This window comes from Orcinus orca, chromosome 3, assembly GCF_937001465.1.
Source record: "Orcinus orca chromosome 3, mOrcOrc1.1, whole genome shotgun sequence".
NCBI lineage: Eukaryota > Metazoa > Chordata > Mammalia > Artiodactyla > Delphinidae > Orcinus > Orcinus orca.
This window is the reverse complement of record NC_064561.1, coordinates 175,526,890-175,546,853: the sequence shown is the minus strand read 5'-3', so window position 1 is coordinate 175,546,853 and position 19,964 is coordinate 175,526,890. Positions and strand designations below refer to the sequence as shown.

At 37.6% G+C, this 19,964-nt stretch overlaps 1 protein-coding gene across 6 annotated transcripts in view; it reads right to left on the bottom strand.

Moving 5' to 3' along the window:
* CTNND2 (catenin delta 2) overlaps positions 1 to 19,964 on the bottom strand; it is a 947,506-nt gene that overhangs the window by 442,270 nt on the left and 485,272 nt on the right. For all 6 annotated transcript variants that reach the window (XM_004274484.4, XM_033436579.2, XM_033436580.2 and 3 more), the window contains 2 exons: positions 2,080 to 2,114; positions 1,030 to 1,146 (listed from right to left, as the gene is read on the bottom strand). In XM_004274484.4, the coding sequence (XP_004274532.1) occupies positions 1,030 to 1,146; positions 2,080 to 2,114 (152 nt within the window). The remainder of the gene's footprint in view (positions 1 to 1,029; positions 1,147 to 2,079; positions 2,115 to 19,964) is intronic.

Genomic DNA, 19,964 nt, shown 5'->3' with positions numbered 1-19,964 from the left:
AGAGAACAAGTATAATACAAATCATGCATCTTACTTTAGGAGTTTTATTAAGGGGATGCATATGGTTAAAATAAATCTGGATATTCATGATGATGTTACCCTAAGAGTCGTGGTATTATAAAGATCATAGAGAAATGAACTAATATATAAATTAAATGGTTTTGAGATCACTATGCTATCTTACTCTTATATCTTTCTTTTATATAGCAAACCTTGATGGGTATTCAAGGAAATTTTATTTTTTTTAATTAAGGAATAAAATGCTCCACTGATTTCTCATGTAGAAATTATCAGGGTAAGGTACATTTTAATGATTTAATTTTTAGCTTTTTGTGGGATTTTATTAAAATAGGTCAAGAGAATTTTATAATTTATTAAAATGAGGCTCATTTCAATTCATAGAACTTTAATTTCAAAGCCTCAGCTACTCTGGTTGAAAAATACATAACTAAGTAAAAGAAAGAAATCTTTAAATATTCTATTGAGATTAATATAGCTATGCAAGATAGCTAAACATAGAAATAGAAGGAGTTATTGCATAGTACTATAGCATGGTGCTAAATAGTACTGCATATGTTACATCATTTTTTTTCTATTTTGTTATATAATTGCTCTACCGTTTAAGATCTCTACCAACAATAATCTGTATGAGTAAAGCATTGATAGTTAACTTTAAAGCAGACACTGTGTTGATTAAACAACTAAATGATGAGTTTGTACAATGTGCTACTCTAGATGCCAAAAAGGATATCAGAGAATTGGTGAGGATCACCAATATGTCAATAATTGGTGAGAAATCTAGATGATAATTACTGACTTAAGAGAGTTTCTAATCAAATGTGAATTAGTGTGGGGTGATGTTGGAAGGAAGTAGGTGAGAGAGGAGTGAAATGGATAAAACAAGTATAAACATATCTTGAAGTCCTATTAGATATGACTCATGATATAAATTATAATAATATTATAATATTAATGACATAATGCTCTTATATTTTAATTGTCTTCAAGCTTAACTGTCATTTGACTTACTTTCACTTGTTGAATAGTCTTGTGGATCAAGTATTCCTGATTCCTGCAGTGATCTAATACAGGAGTCCACCAATTCAAGACCTGTTGTGAGCTCATCTTCGATATCTTTTTGACCATCTGAAATAAATATAATATTTTAAAGACATGAACAAACACATGGTAATGTCAATATTAAAGCTTAAGACTATCATTTAATAATCAAAAATATCCTAACCAAAGATATTATCTTTTTGAAATGCTCATTAGATATCACATTGCAACCCTTGGTCAACCACCATTAAAAACCAAGGCCAGCCAAGTCCATGTATCCATGAAGAACATAAAGTTCCTAAGGAATTGGGAGAACTTAACTCCCACGAAATCTTGAGCTATCAGAACAGCTTCATCTAATTTTAGTGTCATGTGTTGTCATATTCATTTTCATAAGTCTCTTCCTAAAGTTCACAAGAAAATTAATCAACAGAGATATATGCAGCAGTAAATATAAATGCTCATCAAGAAGCTGTACTTTCAATCTAAATGTCCATCAACAGAAGAATGGATAAAGAAGATGTGGTGCGTATATATATATACAATGGAATATTACTCAGCCATAAAAAAGAGTGAAATAATGCCATTTGCAGCAACATGGATGGACCTAGAGATGATCAAACTAAGTGAAGTAAGTCAAAGAGAGAAAGGCAAATACCATATGATATCACTTGTGTGTGAAACCTAAAATATGATACAAATGAATTTATTTGCAAAATAGAAAACAGACTCACAGACATAGAAAACAAACTTATGGTTACCAAAGGGGAAACGGGGTAGGGGATGGATAAATTAGGAGTTTGGGATTAGCAGATACAAACTACTTTATGTAAAATAGATAAACAACAAGGACCTACTGTATAGCACAGGGAAATATATCCAATATCTTGTAATAAACCATAATGGAAAGAAATATGAAAAAGAATATATATATATATGAATCACTTTCCTGTACACCAGGAACTAACACAAAACTGTAAATCAACTATACTTCAATAAAAAAAAGAAGCTGTACTTTACCTTGTGATTGCCAGTGAAACTGCTCTTCTGCTGAACTATAAAAGAGAGAATACATAGGTATAATGAATCGGTTAGAAACAAAAGAACTCTAGACTATAAGACACAAAGGCACATGAGGGTAGTAATGGTGGCTCCATGGAACTCCCTTTAATTTCTGACTGAGAAAAGGGATCCCATTTTAACACGATCTTAGCTTTAACATGTTTGATGTATACCTCTTTTGAATCACAGGTATTAGCATGTTATAAATGGACGTCGTTCAGTAATTTTCAGAAGAACAGCTCATTTTTTACAAATCCCAACATATCATACTTATTCCTTACAATAATTTCTACATACATACAGTTCTATTAAACTTTAGTCATTTTAAAATACAAATCTGAATAGTTTCATGTAGACTTTGTAAGGTATTCTAACAAAGAAATAACTTTCTCCATTTTCATTATAAAGAGATAAAATAAATCTATACCTTCTTCTAGACATATCATATAAGGAGTTCCTTTCAGCTGTTTATTATATTTTAAATTAAGTAATATAAAAGTTTTAACACTTTACACCAATTGAATATACAGTTCCCAAATTCTCACTTTATAAGTACATCTTATAAAATGACCCAGGTAGAAATGGTTGCTCATCTAAATGATATGCCAAAGATACTGTGCAGATTGTAATGATGTAGGCACATAAATTTATTCTGAATGATTTATTAAAATACATAAATAAATTTAAAATTTCTAAATGTGAACAGCTCTTTCATTATATATGCGAATAGTTCCAACATACCCTTTTTTAATATGTCAATAATTTGTGAGAAACCTAGAGGCCAATTACACACAGGTATCATTTTGAGAATGACTTTCTACCCTTATTTCACTAGATCTTTTACTCTGATCAAGCAGCTTCTATGAATAGCTCATCAGTTTCACAACAGCAAGCAGGTTTTAGAACTTTAATCTGTACCTTAGAGATGGCTTCTGCATACATTTGCTGGGGGAAAAGGAAATTCTGGTATAAATCAGCATTCAGAATAGCCATGATTGATATACATGAATATAAGAGTAGTCCCTTAAGAGACATATGACTTTTTTAGGCTATCTTTCTTCTCAGCCAATCCATTTTAGAAAAGTGGAAAATGGTTTTGCAATGATGAGAGCTATAGACAATTGATACATGAAACGATAACATTACAAATTCAGTCCAATGCAACTTCTTGTTTCAAAAAGATATAGCATGATAAAGTAGTAAGGTCTAACTGCAAAGTTTAACACTTAAAACAGAAATGTAATCCTATAATTAATATTTTAAAAATTACAAAGCATGTTCACTTAGTAAGTGGCATTTAATGTAGGGGTGGAAAATGCTTTCATAATTGTAGTGAGTTGAATGGTGCCCTTCCCCCGCAAAAGATATGTCCACACCAAATCCCTAGAAATTGTGAATGGTTACTTATTGGAAAAGGGTTTTCACAGATGTAATTAAGTTAAAGATCTTCAGATAAGATCATCCTCAATCCAATGACAAGTGTCCTTAAAAAAGATCCTTAGAGGAGAAAGATGCAGAGGAGAAGGTCAGAGGCAGAGGAAGAGACTGGAGTTATGCATTTTTAAGCCAAGGAATGTCTGGAGCCAGCAGAACCTGGAAGAGTTAAGAAAAACCCCTCCCCTTTAGCCTTCCTAGGGAACATAGCCCTGTCGACAGAACTTGATTTTGAACTTCTGGACTCCCAAACTGTGAGATAATAAATGTCCTTTATTTTAAGCCACTCAGTTGTAGTAATTTGTTATGGCAGCCCAAGGAAGCCAATACAGTATTCTTCTGATACAGTAAAAATATTCTCATGCTATATCCTTCAAGATTTACTACTATCTCTATGCTACTACATTCCTTTTACCAGTTCAGTCCTTTGCTGAGTACTTACTGTACACCAAGGCTCTGCTAATTCACAACAATCATTAACATCTTTTGGTGGATGGGGAATAACTGGCTTATTGATGTTAAATAACTTGACCACACACATCATAAGGAACTCAGCAGGGATTTAAACTAATCTGTCCAACTCCAAAAGTCATAGAACAGAGCTGGAATAATCAGGCTCCCTGTCTTCAGACTATACTACAAAGCTCTAGTAATCAAAAGAGTATGGTACTGGTGCAAAAAACACACATATAGCTCAATGGAATAGAATAAAGAGTCCAGAAATAAACCCACACACTTTTGGTCAATTAATCTATGACAAAGGAGGCAAGAATATACAATGGAGAGAAGACAGTCTCTTCAATAAGTGGTGCTGGAAAAACTGGACAGCTACATGTAAAAGAATGAAATTAGAACATTCTCTATCATCATATACAAAGATAAACTCAAACTGGAGTAAGACCAGATACTATAAAACTCATAGAGGAAAACGTAGGCAGAACACTCTTTGACATAAATCTCAGCAATATTTTTTTTATTGGATCCATATCCTAAAGCAAAGGAAACAAAAGTAAAAATAAACTAATGGGACCTCATTAAACTGAAAAGCTTTTCCACAAGAAAGGAAACCATCGACAAAATGACAACACAACCTACTGAATGGGAGAAGGTATTTGCAAATGATATGACCAAAAAGGGCTTAATTCCAAAATATACAAATAGCTCATACAACTCGATATCAAAAAAATAAACAACCCAATTAAAAAATGGGCAAAAGAACTGAATAGACACTTTTTTCAAAGAGGAAATGCAGATGGCCACCAGGCACATGAAAAGATGCTCAATATTGCTAGTCATCAGGGAAATGCATATCAAAACCGCAATGAGATATCACCTCACACCTGTCAGAATGGCTATCATCAAAAAGAACACTAATAATAGATGTTGGCAAGGATGTGGAAAAAAGGGAATCCTTGTACACTGTTGGTGGGAATGTAAATTGCTGCAGTCACTGTGGAAAACAGTATGGAGGTTTCTCAAAAAACTAGAAACAGAACTACATATGAGCCAGCAATTCCACTCCTGGGTATATATCCAAAAAACACCCCACTATTTTGAAAAGATAGTGCACTCCAATGTTCATAGCAGCATTGTTTACAATTGCCAAGCTATGGAAGCAACTGAGGTGTCCATCAGCAGATGAATGGATAAAGAAGATATGATATATAATGGAATACTACTCAGCAATACAAAAGAAGGAAATTTTGCCATTTGCAGCAACATGGATGGACTTAGAGGGCATTATGCTAAATGAAATAAGTCAGACAGGGCTTCCCTGGTGGCGCAGTGGTTGAGAGTCCGCCTGCCGATGCAGGGGACACGGGTTCATGCCCCGGTCCGGGAAGATCCCACATGCCACGGAGCGGCTGGGCCCGTAAGCCATGGCCGCTGAGCCATGCATGTCTGGAGCCTGTGCTCCAGAGAAGCCACAACAGTGAGAGGCCCGCGTACCGCAAAAAAAAAAAAAGTCAGACGGAGAAAGACAAATACTGTAAAATATCACTTATAGGTGGAATCTAAAAAAAAAAAAAAAACCCAACACACTAGAGAACAGGAAAAAAGCAGACTCAGGTGTAGAGGACAAACTAGTGGTTACCAGTGGGGAGAGGGAAGAAGGGAGGGGTAAGAAAGGGGTAGAGGGAAAAAAGGGTTATTATAGAATTATATAAAATCATGTGTCTGAAACTTTTGAAAATTGTAAAGCACCACAGAATTTAAAGAATCCTCCATTCAATGAAAACAAAAAAAAAGTCATGGAGGGAAACACACTTGTTACTTCCCACTTGAAACAATAAGAATGCCCAAGTCACTGGAAGCTTCTCCCATGTCTCATCAAAGCCTTGTTCTCTTCTCCTTCCAGGCACATTGAAGAGCACACTTCCCTGCCCCCTTGTATGTAGATGGGGGCATGTGCCACCTCCTTCCCCAAGCACAGAAGGGCAGGTACGCGATCTCCACGCACTCCCTTGTTAAGCCCTGAGTTGAGGTGGGTCTCTGAGTAACTGTGCGAAGGGAAGATTTCCGCCAACCCAGAGAAGACACAACACAAGTGAGAAATAAACCACTGTTTTGCTGAAACTCTGAAGTTGGAGGGTTGTTTGTTTTGGTAGAATAAATGTCACACTGACTAATACAGAAATGTGCCATTATTTGGGTTCATAAGGCATTTTCTACTTCTCCATCTTTCATTTCCACAGTTTAGAGCTGAAAGACAATGTCCTGGGTCACCTGGCACAAACAAGGTGGTGCCACCACTTTCACGCATCCTTTGAGATTTATCCACTCATCCACCATAATGGGTGATTTATATACAGAACTACACAACACACTGTTAAATAAGATTTACTTTTTGTTTGTCTCTTTCAAAAGTGTTTCGATTTTACGTGCAACAGAAACAAGAAGGAACATTTTTTATTAAAATTGAAAAAATAACGCTGACACTGAATATGAAACTATGTTCTCAAAGCATGAGCATCCTCCTTTTGAGTAGACAAAGAGCACTAATCACTTAAATGGTTTCCTGATTCCTTTAGCACAGTTAAAATGCATTAAAAGTATGACTGATCACAGAAAATAGAAGTCCCAAGAGAAACTGGGTTTAGATTTTATTTCCTCTAAGTGCACACTTTACTCTCTCTGTTAGGGGATTCTATACAACTGCATATTTTGTGCATTTGATTCTTTTTCGTTTTTTTTTTTTTTTTGCGGTACGCGGGCCTCTCGCTGTTGTGGCCTCTCCCGTTGCGGAGCACAGGCTCCAGACGCACAGGCTCAGCGGCCATGGCTCACGGGTCCAGCTGCTCCGCGGCATGTGGGATCTTCCCGGACCAGGGCACGAACCTGTGTCCCCTGCATCGGCAGGCGGACTCTCAACCACTGCACCACCAGGGAAGCCCTGATTCTTTTTCTTAAAGACTGCTCTAAGGTGGATGCTTTTATAAAAAGCAAACTCTTTATTCATTCAATAAACACAAATCATGCCTATGTCTCACACACTCTTATTTCAGGTGTTTAGGAATTACTTGTGGCTTTCTCCCAATTATATTATTCAATTTAATATAACATAAAAGTCACTTCTGAGGTTGTTATAACTTTCATGCACGTTCAAATTCAGGAAATAAAGTTTGCTTTCACTACTGAAATTCTATTTCTTTAAATAGAAATAGTTTCTAAAGAATTAAAATTAATAAAAATGTAGATGTCATTTAGATTAGTCTATATTTAAACATAACTTTGTATAAGTTTCAGAACTCAGTTATTATGAGAAAATATATTTATAACAAAAACTATCATAAGTAACATTTACCTTTTAAACATACACATAATATACACGTAAGACTGGCAGTGCTAGGAAAGAAATTTTTTTTTTTTTAAGCAAAAAAAAAGAAATTTATTGGAAGGATTTCTGGGACCTCACAAAACTGACAAGAAAGTTGAAACACCAACCATGAAAAGTGTGCAAGAGTGAAGAGGTCAGGCAGCTGAAAGCACAGCCAAGGTCAGGCCCCAGGAGCAGTATGAATGGGAAACCACTTGGTTCTGCTGCTACCACGCTAAAAATCTCCAACTGTTTCAGGTTCTTTGTGTCACCAGGTCAAGCTTGAAGTCCCATGTGGAGGCATCCAGCTGACTAAACTTAAAACATCCCCACAGGGGCTTCCCTGGTGGTGCAGTGGTTGACGGTCCGCCTGCCGATGCAGGGGACACGGGTTCGTGCCACGGTCCGGGAAGATCCCACATGCCGCGGAGCGGCTGGGCCCGTGAGCCATGGCCGCTGAGCCTGCGTGTCCGGAGCCTGTGCTCCGCAACGGGAGAGGCCACAACAGTGAGAGGCCCACGTACCGCAAAAACAAAAACAAAAACAAAAACATCCCCACAGCTAGGGAGAAGGAAAGAGAAGACATCCTCTTTACAGCCTTTTTTTTTTTTTTTAATGGGAAGTAGAATCCTGCCACTCACTTAATTTGTGACTTATTTCAAGTAGCAGAAGTGCTCATATGCCAGGTAACCCTCCTCCATTTTGGAATAGTAGACCAATTTCCACTTGGTAATCAGGATCAATTATGCCAGCTAACATCATAATTCCCTCCTTTGCCTATTGTTCCAGAGGCATGAGGAATCTGAAGTTCTTGAGTGGCAGCTTTCACTTCCAGTTCAGTGGAATCATGGTTATAGTAGCAGGTGGAAACTTTCTTCCTTCTAGAATTAAAACCTGAGAAAATAGAGGGTAAACCACATGGGAGCCTCTAGAAAAGGAAGATTCCATGCTGCTATTTAAGAAAAAAGTATCCTGGATAAAAGTTGTCAGTGCGGGACGAAGTGAGAGAGTGGCGTGGACATATATACACTACCAAATGTAAAATGGATGGCTAGTGGGAAGCAGCCGCATAGCACAGGGAGATCAGCTCGGTGCTTTGTGACCACTTGGAGGGGTGGGATAGGGAGGGTGGGAGGGAGACGCAAGAGGGAGGGGATATGAGGACACATGTATACATGTGGCTGATTCACTTGGTTGTGCAGCAGAGACAGCATTGTGGGGCAATTACACTCCAATAGATGTTAAAAAAAAAAGTTGGCAGCGCCTCTCCTCAGATGTCAGGGTACAGACAGGAAACACTCTTTTCCTGCAGATGTGGCCACACGCAGGCACTTGTCCCAAAGCCACTGTGGTGCCCAGGAACGAATTTTTAAAACAATGTATCACAAGCAAAAATCCTAGTAGCTAATGCATAGATAGCTCTCACATTACAACAGGCAATATTCTAACTGGTTTATAGTTAATGTTCATGACAAAACTTTTGAGAGAGGTGATATTTTCCCGTTTTATTGATAATGAAACTAAGGTAAGGTTAAAAAGTGCTTAAGGAAGTTGCTGGAGATCCCACAGCCAGCAAATAATTAAGCCAGAATTGTGACCCTGGCCATCTGGTTCTAGAGGCCACATTCTGAACTAATATTCTATTCACACACTTGGCACAAAAGTTGAACTCCTATGCAATTAAAAATGAAAACATAAACACCAGAAACCAAGTTGAAAAAACAAGCCACAACCTGAGAGAAGATATTTGCAATGCATACAGCTTACAAAGGGTTAGTTTCCAGAACAAATAAATAACTCCTACAAATCAATGAAATAGAGATTAAATGATCAGATAGAAGAGAGGTCAACAAATATATATAAAGCAGCTGCAGAGCAGAAAAATCAGGAATTTATGGTCACCAAACACATTAAAAGATACTCAACCCTATTAGGAATTGAAAGAATAGAAATAGAAAGATACCTCTTTATACTTCATAGGCTGTAAAACAATTAGAAAGTCTGACTGTACTAAGTGTTGAAGAGGAGATGAGGAAATATGAACTCTCATACATTGTATGTGGGAGAGTAAATTAGTGAAACACTTGGGTGAGCTATCAGTCAAGACCTGATAATGTTTTATGAGCAAATGCCCAATCATCCAGCAATTCTGCTTCTTGGTAGAGCCTTGAGAAAAACCTGTGCACCTGTGCCCAGGAGACTTGTACAAGACTGTTCATGCCTCTATGTTGGCAGTAGCAAAACAAGAGAAATGACCTAAGTTATCAGCAATAGGAGAATGGATAAATATAATAATATGATTCCAAATCATATATGACAAAATATGCAATAAGCACTATTTGGCAAGTAAAACAAATTAGCCAGATACACAATGTATCAACATGGGTCAGGCTCAAAAGTGAAATAAGAGTGGAAAATGTAAATTGCACATAGGACGTGTACTGCAGGACTCCAATTATGAAAATATTTAAAACACTGACTAAATAATATTGTGTATAAATACAAACACACACATACACACATATATGTGTGTGAGACAGAGATCAAACAAACATGGATTAAAAAGATACAACCAGGGCTTCCCTGGTGGCGCAGTGTTTGAGAGTCCGCCTGCTGATGCAGGGGACACAGGTTCATGCCCCGGTCTGGGAAGATCTCACATGCCGCGGAGCGGCTGGGCCAGTGAGCCATTGCCTCTGAGCCTGCGCGTCCGGAGCCTGTGCTCCGCAATGGGAGAGGCCACAACAGTGAGAGGCCCGCGTACCGCAAAACAAAACAAAAAAAGATACACCCAAATTCATGATGGTGGTGGCCTCTGGGGGAGAAAAGAGAGAAATAAGTCTAAGGAGGGGCAAAAAGGGAATTTCACTTTTATCTCTATGGGTTTTTTTGGGGGTTTTTTGTTTGTTTTCGTTTTGTTGGGTTACACGGGCTTCTCACTGTTGTGGCCTCTCCCGTTGCGGAGCACAGGCTCCGGACGCGCAGGCTCAGCGGCCATGGCTCACGGGCCCAGCCGCTCCACGGCATGTAGGATCTTCCCGGACCGGGGCACGAACCCGTGTCCCCTGCATCGGCAGGCGGACTCTCAACCACTGCGTCACCAGGGAAGACCTATCTCTATGTTTTTATGTTATGAAAAATGAGGGAAAATGTTAACACTACTTTAAGAATGTCTCTGATGCTTGAAATAGGGAAATCACGAATCTTACATTTAGAAACATGTTTAGTTAAATGCTTTCATAAAACCTTGTGATTCAATTCTACGTCATATTCTCATCATTGTTGGAGTCACTCATAGTTGAAACTCAAATGATGCAAAACAATTCTGAAATTTATAAGTATAATAATAGAGGAAAAATAATGGTTTTGAATATAATTACTTTTTTCCTCTATTGTGCACATGAGAAAAATGACAGCATCACTTTTACTGTGGCGCAAGTCTGACATACTTTGAACATTTCAAGTAAGCAAACAATAACTTTCAAGTTCTGAGGGGATGAGGTGGGGGGGAAAATCTAGTTTAAACCAAAGAATAACCTTTGAGTTCCTCAAGAAGTGATTTTCACCCTCATCATATTTAGCATGATAGTCTCCTTATCCACCTGTGGGCCATTTCTATTAATTAATTAATTAATAAGAAAGTTCAGAGAGTTTTCTTAATGTCAGGAAAAGGCACAAAGCAAACCATTACTACAGCTACTCTGTCTGTTATGAACCTGCTCAAATACATTTTCTTATTTTCTTTTTCAACTTTTTGATGTCCAAGGCATCAATCCCTGCACTGTATCGTGTGGCTTGCTACTGCTCACAATGTCGTTCAAAATGAAATAAAGAAACTATGAGTTTTTGGTTAGTTGGCTTTCAAGTTAAGCAATGTACCTAAAACATAAGGCAGAGAAACTAATGTGCAGTAAACTGTTTCCAAACTGATGTTCGATTCTCAGGTCACAGGAACAAAGGGCTTTATATTTATGATGTCCATATGACCTGAAACTGTATTATGACATAAAGTCTTTTTTGGTATATGGCTTTTGCATGCAGCCATATCACAAAACTAGGCATCGGTGGCAAAATCAAATGAGCTTGGTCAAGTCTCGAATATCGTGGAAATAAAACATATTTAGAAAAAAATAGTGAGAAGTGGTACCTCTGGAGCTCTGTTTAGGCTGCTGTTGCCCTTGCACTTTAGTGCTCTGTATCCAACCCTTATTAGTTTGGTTGGTGAGTAACCATGCTTCCCCCAGAACTTTCTGCAGAGCTGACTTCCTTTCAGTCTATTGCCTTCTAGTCTCTATAAGTATCTGTGATATATTCCCAAATGAAGGTCATAATATCTCCACTGTGCAATTAGAATGTTTATTTCTTTCTTAAGTCACATATCTTCTACCTGCTTTAACTATTTTCATCAACATGTAATTTTACAGCTATTATAATAATGTTTACAGGGATACAGTGGGTAGTCATAGGACCACAAAGCTCCCAAACTAGGAGGCTGTGTGCATGGTGTCCAGGTGTGTGGGCTCAAAGGCCAGACTCCCTCCAGCTCTGTCCTATATAGGACACTTCTGGCAAGTTACTTAAACTCTCTGGGCCTAAATGGAGACATTTTGAGGCTTAAAGAAATGAGTTAATATCAAGTGATTTATGTATTAAGTGATCAGGACCTGGCACATGTTGAGTAAGGATGCAACTGTGTCCTATTTTATTATATACTGTTCAAATGGTTTCTATGGTTTCTAGATTCTGGCTTATTCTCATCTATTTCATCCCTTAGCATACACTGCAGACACTGTGGGAGGGTCAAAATGGGGACAGACATGGGGAAATGGGAACAGGGGACATTAAGGAAATACCCAGGAATGGTGTGACCATGCCTAGGCTCTCGGTCACATCCAGTCCTGGAGAAAATGTAAAACAACCTCCACCACAAACCCTAGGTGAGTGCTCACCATGACTTTGGGCTTGCAGACAGAGAGACACAGTGACTGATCTCCATGTTTTGGCATTCTCATGGGGGATGGAACAGTAAGCACAAAAAGCAGGAAGAACCACTCAGGAAGAGGTGTGTTCAGGCACTACTGCACACAGGTCCATGGGACCTTGAGCATGTCACTTACTCCGAGTCTCAGTCTCCCTATTTGTAAAATGGGGCTATTACTAGAAATTTCCCCATAGGGATCTTGTATTTTTTTAATTTAATTTAATTTTTTTAAACTTTTTAATTTTATATTGGAGTATAGTTGATTAACAATGTTGTGTTAGTTTCAGGTGTACAGCAAAGCGATTCAGTTATACATATACATGTATTTTTCTTTTTCATATTCTTTTCCCACTTAAGTTATTACATAACATTGAGCAGAATCTTGTAAAAGTTAAGTGTGTAATGTATGTAAAACCCATAAAACAGTGCTGGGAACATAGGAGCGATTAAAAATGAAGTAAGCGGAGGGCAGAGTCAAGATGGCATACTAGGAGGACATGGAATTTGCGTCTCTGCACAACTAGGGCACCTACCAGGCACAGGTGGGGTACCACGGATACCTAAGGGGACAGGAGGAACACCCAGCAACCAGTTGTTTCAATTACAGTTTTATTTTTCCTACTATATTTTTTATCTTTCTAATTTTATTTTGTTTTTTATTCCTTGATACTGTACTCCTCATTTTTTTCTTTCTTTTTTTTTTTTTCTTAACTGTGCCACGGATCTTGCAGGATCTTGGTTCCCAGGCTGGGGGTCGGGCCCAAGCTCCTTTGGTGGGAGCTCCGAGTCCAAACCGCTGGACTAACAGAGAACCTCAGACCCCAGGGAATATTAATCAGAGTGAGGCCTCCCAGAGTTCCTCATCTCAGCACCAAAAACTGGCTCTATCCAACAGCCTGCAAACTCCAGTGCTGGTTGTCTCAGGCCAAACAACCAGTAAGACAGGAAGAGAGCACCACCCATCAAAAAAACAAAAAAAATTGAAACGACAAAATAATATGTTACAGACAAAGGAGCAAGGAAAAAACCTACAAGACCAAATAAATGAAGATGAAATAGGCAACCTACCTGAAAAAGAATTCAGAGTAATGATAGTAATGATTATCCAAAATCTCGGAAACAGAATGGAGAAAATAAAAGCAACATTTAAAAAGGATCTAGAAGAACTAAGGTGCAAACAAACAGTGGTGAACAACACAATTACTGAAATCAAAAATACTCTAGAAGGAATCAATAGCAGAACAACTAAGGTGGAAGAACAGATAAATGAGCTGGAAGATAAAATGGTGGAAATAACTGCCAGGGTGCAGAACAAAGAAAAAAGAATGAAAAACATGGAGGACAGTCTCAGAGACCTATGGGACAACATTAAAAGCACCAATATTCAAATTATAGGGGACGCAGAAGAGAAAAGAAAGGGTCTGAGAAAATATTTGAAGAGATTATAGTTGAAAACTTCCCTAACATGGGAAAAGAAATACTCAATCTTAAGTCCAGGAAGTACAGAGAGACCCATACAGGATAAATCCAGGGAGAAACACAGCAAGTCACATAATAATCAAACTATCAAAAATTAAATACAAAGAAAAAATATCAAAAGCAGCAAGGGAAAAGCAACAAATAACATACAAGGGAAATACCATAAGATTAACAGCTGAAATTTCAGCAGAAACATTGCAAGCCAGAAGGGAGTGGCAGGATATATTTAAAGTGATGAAACAGAAAAACCTAAAACCAAGATTACTCTATGCAGCAAGGATCTCATTCAGATGCGATGGAGAAATTAAAACCTTTACAGACAAGCAAAAGTTAACAGAATTCAGCACCACCAAACCAACTTTACAACAAATGCTAAAGGAACTTCTCTAAGCAGGAAACACAAGAGAAGGAAAAGACCTACGAAAACAAACCCAGAATAATTAAGAAAATGGTAATAGGAACATACATATCGATAATTACCTTAAAGTTAAATGGATTAAATGCTCCAATCAAAAGACACAGACTCGCTGAATGGATACAAAAACAAGACACGCATATATGCTGTCTACAATAGACACACTTCAGACCTAGGGACATATACTGACTGAAAGTGAGGGGATGGAATAAGATATTCCATGCAAATGGAAATCAAAAGAAAGCTGGAGTAGCAATTCTCATATCCGAAAAAATATATGTTAAAATAAAGACTACCACAAGAGACAAAGAAGGACACTACATAATGATCAAGGGATCAATCCAAGAAGAAGATATAACGATTGTAAATACTTATGCACCCAACATAGGAGCACCTCAATATATAAGGCAAATGCTAACAGCCATGAAAGGGGAAATTGACACAATCATAGTAGGGGATTTTAACACCCCACTTTCACCAATGGACAGATATCCAAAATGAAAATAAATAAGGAAACACAAGCTTTAAATAACACATTAAACAAGATGGACTTATTTGATATTCATAGGACATTCCATCCAAAAACAACAAAATACACTTTCTTCTCAAGTGCTCATGGAACATTCTCCAGGATAGATCATATCTTGGGTCACAAGTCAAGCTTTGGTAAATTTAAGAAAATTGAAATTGTATCAAGTATCTTTTCTGACCATAACACTATGAGACTAGACAGCAATTACAGGAAAAAAACTGTAAAAAATACAAACACATGGAGGCTAAATAATATGCTATTAAATAACCAAGAGAGCACTGAAGAAACCAAAGAGGAAATCAAAAAATACCTAGAAACAAATGACAATGAAAACAAGACGACCGAAAACCTATGGGATGCAGCAAAAGCAGTTCTAAGAGTGAAGTTTATAGCAATACAATCCTACCTCAAGAAACAAGAAAAATCTCAAATAAACAACCTAACCTTACACCCAAAGCAATCAGAGCAAGAACAAAAAATCCCAAAGTTAGCAGAAGGAAAGAAATCATAAAGATCAGATCAGAAATAAATGAAAGAGAAATGAAGATCAATAGCAAAGATCAATAAAACTAAAAGCTGGTTCTTTGAGAAGATAAACAAAATTCATAAACAATTAGCTAGACTCGTCAACAAAAAACGGGAGAAGACTCAAATCAGCAGAATTAGAAATGAAAAGGAGAAGTAACAACTGACACTGCAGAAATACAAAGGATCATGAGAGATCACCACAAGCAACTATATGGACATATAATCGACAACCTGGAAGAAATGGACAAATTCTTAGAAAAGAACAACCTTCCAAGACTGAACCAGGAAGAAACAGAAAATATAAACAGACCAATCAGAAGCACCAAAATTGAAACTGCGATTAAAAATCTTCCAACAAATAAAAGCCTAGGACCAGATGGATTCACAGGTGAATTCTATCAAACATTTAGAGAAGAGCTAAAACCTATCCTTCTCAAGCTCTTCCAAAATATAGCAGAGGGAGGAACACTCCCAAACTCATTCTAGCACCATGACCACCATCACCCTGATACCAAACCAGACAATGATGTCAGAAAGAAAGCAAACTACAGGCCAATAGCACTGATGAACATAGATGCAAAAATCCTCAACAAAATACTAGCAAACAGAATCCAACAGCACATTAAAAGGATCATACACCATGATCAAGTGGGGTTTACCCCAGGAATGCAAGGATTCTTCAATATATGCAAATCAATCAATGTGGTACACCAAATTAACAAATTGAAGGAGAAAAAAACATATGATCATCTCAATAGATGCAGAAAAGCTTTCGACAAAATTCAACACCCACTTATGATAAAAACTCTCCAGAAAGTAGGCATAGAGGGAACCTACCTCAACATAATAAAGGCCATATATGACAAAACCACAGCCAGTATCATTCTCAATGGTGAAAAACTGAAACCATTTCCTCTAAGATCAGGAACAAGACAAGGTTGCTGACTCACCAGTATTATTCAACATAGTTTTGGAAGTTTTAGCCATAGCAATCAGAGAAGAAAAAGATATAAAAGGAATCCAAGTGAGAAAAGAAGTAAAACTGTCACTGTTTGCAGATGACATGATACTATACATAGAGAATCCTAAAGATGCTACCAGAAAACTACTGGAGCTAATCAATGAATTTGGTAGAATAGCAGGATAAAAACTTAATGCACAGAAATCTTTTGCATTCCTATACACTAATGATGAAAAATCTGAAAGAGAAACGAAGGAAACACTCCCATTTACCACTGCAACAAAAAGAAGGAAATACCTAGGAATAAACCTACCTATGGAGACAAAAGACCAGTATGCAGAAAACTATAACACACTAATGAAAGAAATTTAAAATGATACAAACAGATGGAGAGTTATACCATGTTCTTGGATTGGAAGAATTAACATTGTGAAAATGATTATACCACCCAAAGCAGTCTACAGATTCAATGCAATCCCTATCAAACTACCAATGGCATTTTTCACAGAACTAAAACAAAAAATTTCCCAATTTGTATGGAAACACAAAAGACCCCAAATATCCAAAGCAATCTTGAGAAAGAAAAACGGAGCTGGAGGAATCAGGCTCCCAGACTTCAGACTATACTACAAAGCTACAGTAATCAAGACAGTATAGTACTGGCACAAAAACAGAAATATAGATCAATGGAACAGGATAGAAAGCCCAGAGATAAACCCATGTACATATGGTCACCTTATCTTTGATAAAGGAGGCAAGAGTATACAATGGAGAAAAGACAGCCTCTTCAATAAGTGGTGCTGGGAAAACTTGACAGCTACATGGAAAAGAATGAAATTAGAATATTTCCTAACACCAAACACAAAAATAAACTCAAAATGGAGTTTTGAGGCCAGACACTATAAAACACTTAGAGGAAAACATAGGGAGAACACTCTATGACATAAATCAGAGCAAGATGCTTTTCGACCCACCTCCTAGAGAAATAGAAATTAAAACAAAAATAAACAAATGGGACCTAATAAAACTTAAAAGCTTTTGCACAGCAAAGGAAACCATAAACAAGACGAAAAGACAACCCTCAGAATGGGAGAAAATATTTGCAAATGAAGCAATTGACAAAGGATTAATCTCCAACATATACAAGCACCTTGTGCAGCTCAATATCAAAAGAACAAGCAACTCAATCCAAAAATGTGCAGAAGACCTAAATAGACATTTCTCTAAAGAAGATATACAGATTGCCAAGAAACACATGAAAGGATGCTCAACATCACTAATCATTACAGGAATGCAAATCAAAATTATAATGAGATATCACCTCACACTGGTCAGAATGGCCATCATCAAAAACTCTACAAACAATAAATGCTGGAGAGGGTGTGGAGAAAAGGGAACGCTCTTGCACTGTTGGTGGGAATGTAAATTGATACAGCCACTATGGAGAACAGTATGGAGGTTCCTTAAAAAACTAAAAGTAGAACTACCATACAACCCAGCAATCCCACTACTGGGCTGAGACAACCATAATTTAAAAAGAGTCATGTACCACAATGTTCATTGCAGCTCTATTAACAATAGCCAGGACATGGAAGCAACCTAAGTGTCCACTGACAGATGAATGGATAAAGAAGATGTGGCACATATATACAATGGGATATTATTCAGCCATAAAAAGAAACAAAATTAAGTTATTTGTAGTGAGGTGGATGGACGTGGAGTCTGTCATACAGAGTGAAGTAAGTCAGAAAGAGAAAAACAAATACCGTATGCTAACACATATATATGGAATCTAAAAAAAAAAAATTGTTCTGATGAACCTAGGGGCAGGACAGGAATAAAGACACAGACATAGAGAATGGACTTGAGGACACGGGGAGGTAGAAGGGTAAGCTGGGGAGAAGTGAGAGAGTGGCGTGGACATATATACACTACCAAATGTAAAACAGATATCTAGAGGGAAGAAGCCGCATAGCACAGGGAGATCAGCTTGGTGCTTTGCAACCACCTAGAGGGGTGGTATAGGAAGGCTGGGAGGGAGACGTAAGAGGGAGGTGATATGGGGATATATGTATACATATAGCTGATTCACTTTGTTATACAGCAGAAACTAATGCAACATTGTAAAGCAATTATACTCCAATAAAGATGTTAAAAAAAAAACAAGACAAAGGAAGCTAACATTATCACATGCAAAAGAATAGAGGTCTGAGAGAGAATAACTCATAGAACTGAAAGTTCAATAAGTTATCTTACAGAATCCCACTTGTCAGTGCTGGGAGCCAATGAATATTATCACGCAAATATGTTACAGGCTTTGCAGAATTTAAATTGTCTACCTTTTTTTTTTGTTCCACACTAAACTGGGGAAGAAAAAGAGGCAGTCTGTGATTTCCAAAGAAAGATGACTTGCTTTTCAAACCCTAGGTTTTCCTAGGGCTTAAAAAACCCCACACAGCCTGCCTCACCTGACAACTACTACTGTTCTTGCCATAGTAAAAAGCATAAAGACCATTTGCTATTTTCAAAACCCTGGAAGAAAATGAATCAGACCCAAATTGCTATTAGTAATTTCTTTTTAGTTTGAGGCAGGGGAAATTCATATTCCTAAGCTAATTTTGTTGGACGTGGCGGCTGACCAATTATCCAGGCAACTGATACCGCAAAGCGGTAAGGCTCCCAGGCCATGGCCTGGATACAGATGGCCCCAGTGTTCATCACAGGGCACCACAACACTGTCAGGTTTGTGAGCTGGCCAGCTAGAGCGAAACGAGGGGGAATAAACAGGAATTCTGTGTTGTCTTGATGCCTTCAAAATACATACTGCAGTTTCTAGCAACCAGAAAGAATTAGCCCTAGGCTCAATCACCCTAAATGTACTATCTAAATAAAGCCAAGTTCTTACCATGGGAAAGACATACTGTCAAGTTTCTCTTTTGGAAATGCTTTCACAGTTTTGGAGTTGATTGTAGTTATACTACAATAGACATATTATGTGTAAAATTCAATATCAGAAGAAGGAACAAATGGTGAATTATAAACTAGAAAATTCTCACGTTATAGTTCCCTCTGCAGTCCTTTGGGAGACTTCTCACGCACGGACTAGGTGTTTTTTAAGATGCTTATACTAGTACACAAGAATTTTACAGTAGTTGAAGCAAAATTTCTGAATGCCAGCCACACTAGGCAATAAAGTACTATATTATCTCTGTCTGTGAGCATTCCGTAGATTGGAATATATAAATCGCAATTGCAGATGACCAGGGATACTGTTAACCAAATGATTCTGAGATCTTATAATATTTTGAAATGCTTTCCAAACCATCAAACATTGAATAGTTTTGGTGGTTTATATGCTCAGTGTTTACTACCCTGTTATATACATTGTTATATTAATAATCTCCTTTGGTATTCATCGTAACTCACAGTTGGGTCTCTGATTAACCTGAATGCCCTATTCACTGATCCTGAGCGTGAACAGAAAGTCTCTGTATTTTGCAGTCTGATCATTCAAAACTGATTTCTTAGGCAAGAGAAGGTTAGTTGGTGTGCTTGCTGACAGAGGTGGAGCCCCTACCAAGGTTCTCTGATGTTCCAAGTTTCAGTCTTTTGCATTCAATTTCCCAGAAATATGCCCATTGTTAGGGTCCCCTCAGTGAAGGAAGCACCTTAACCTGGGGATATCGCTGGGCAAAA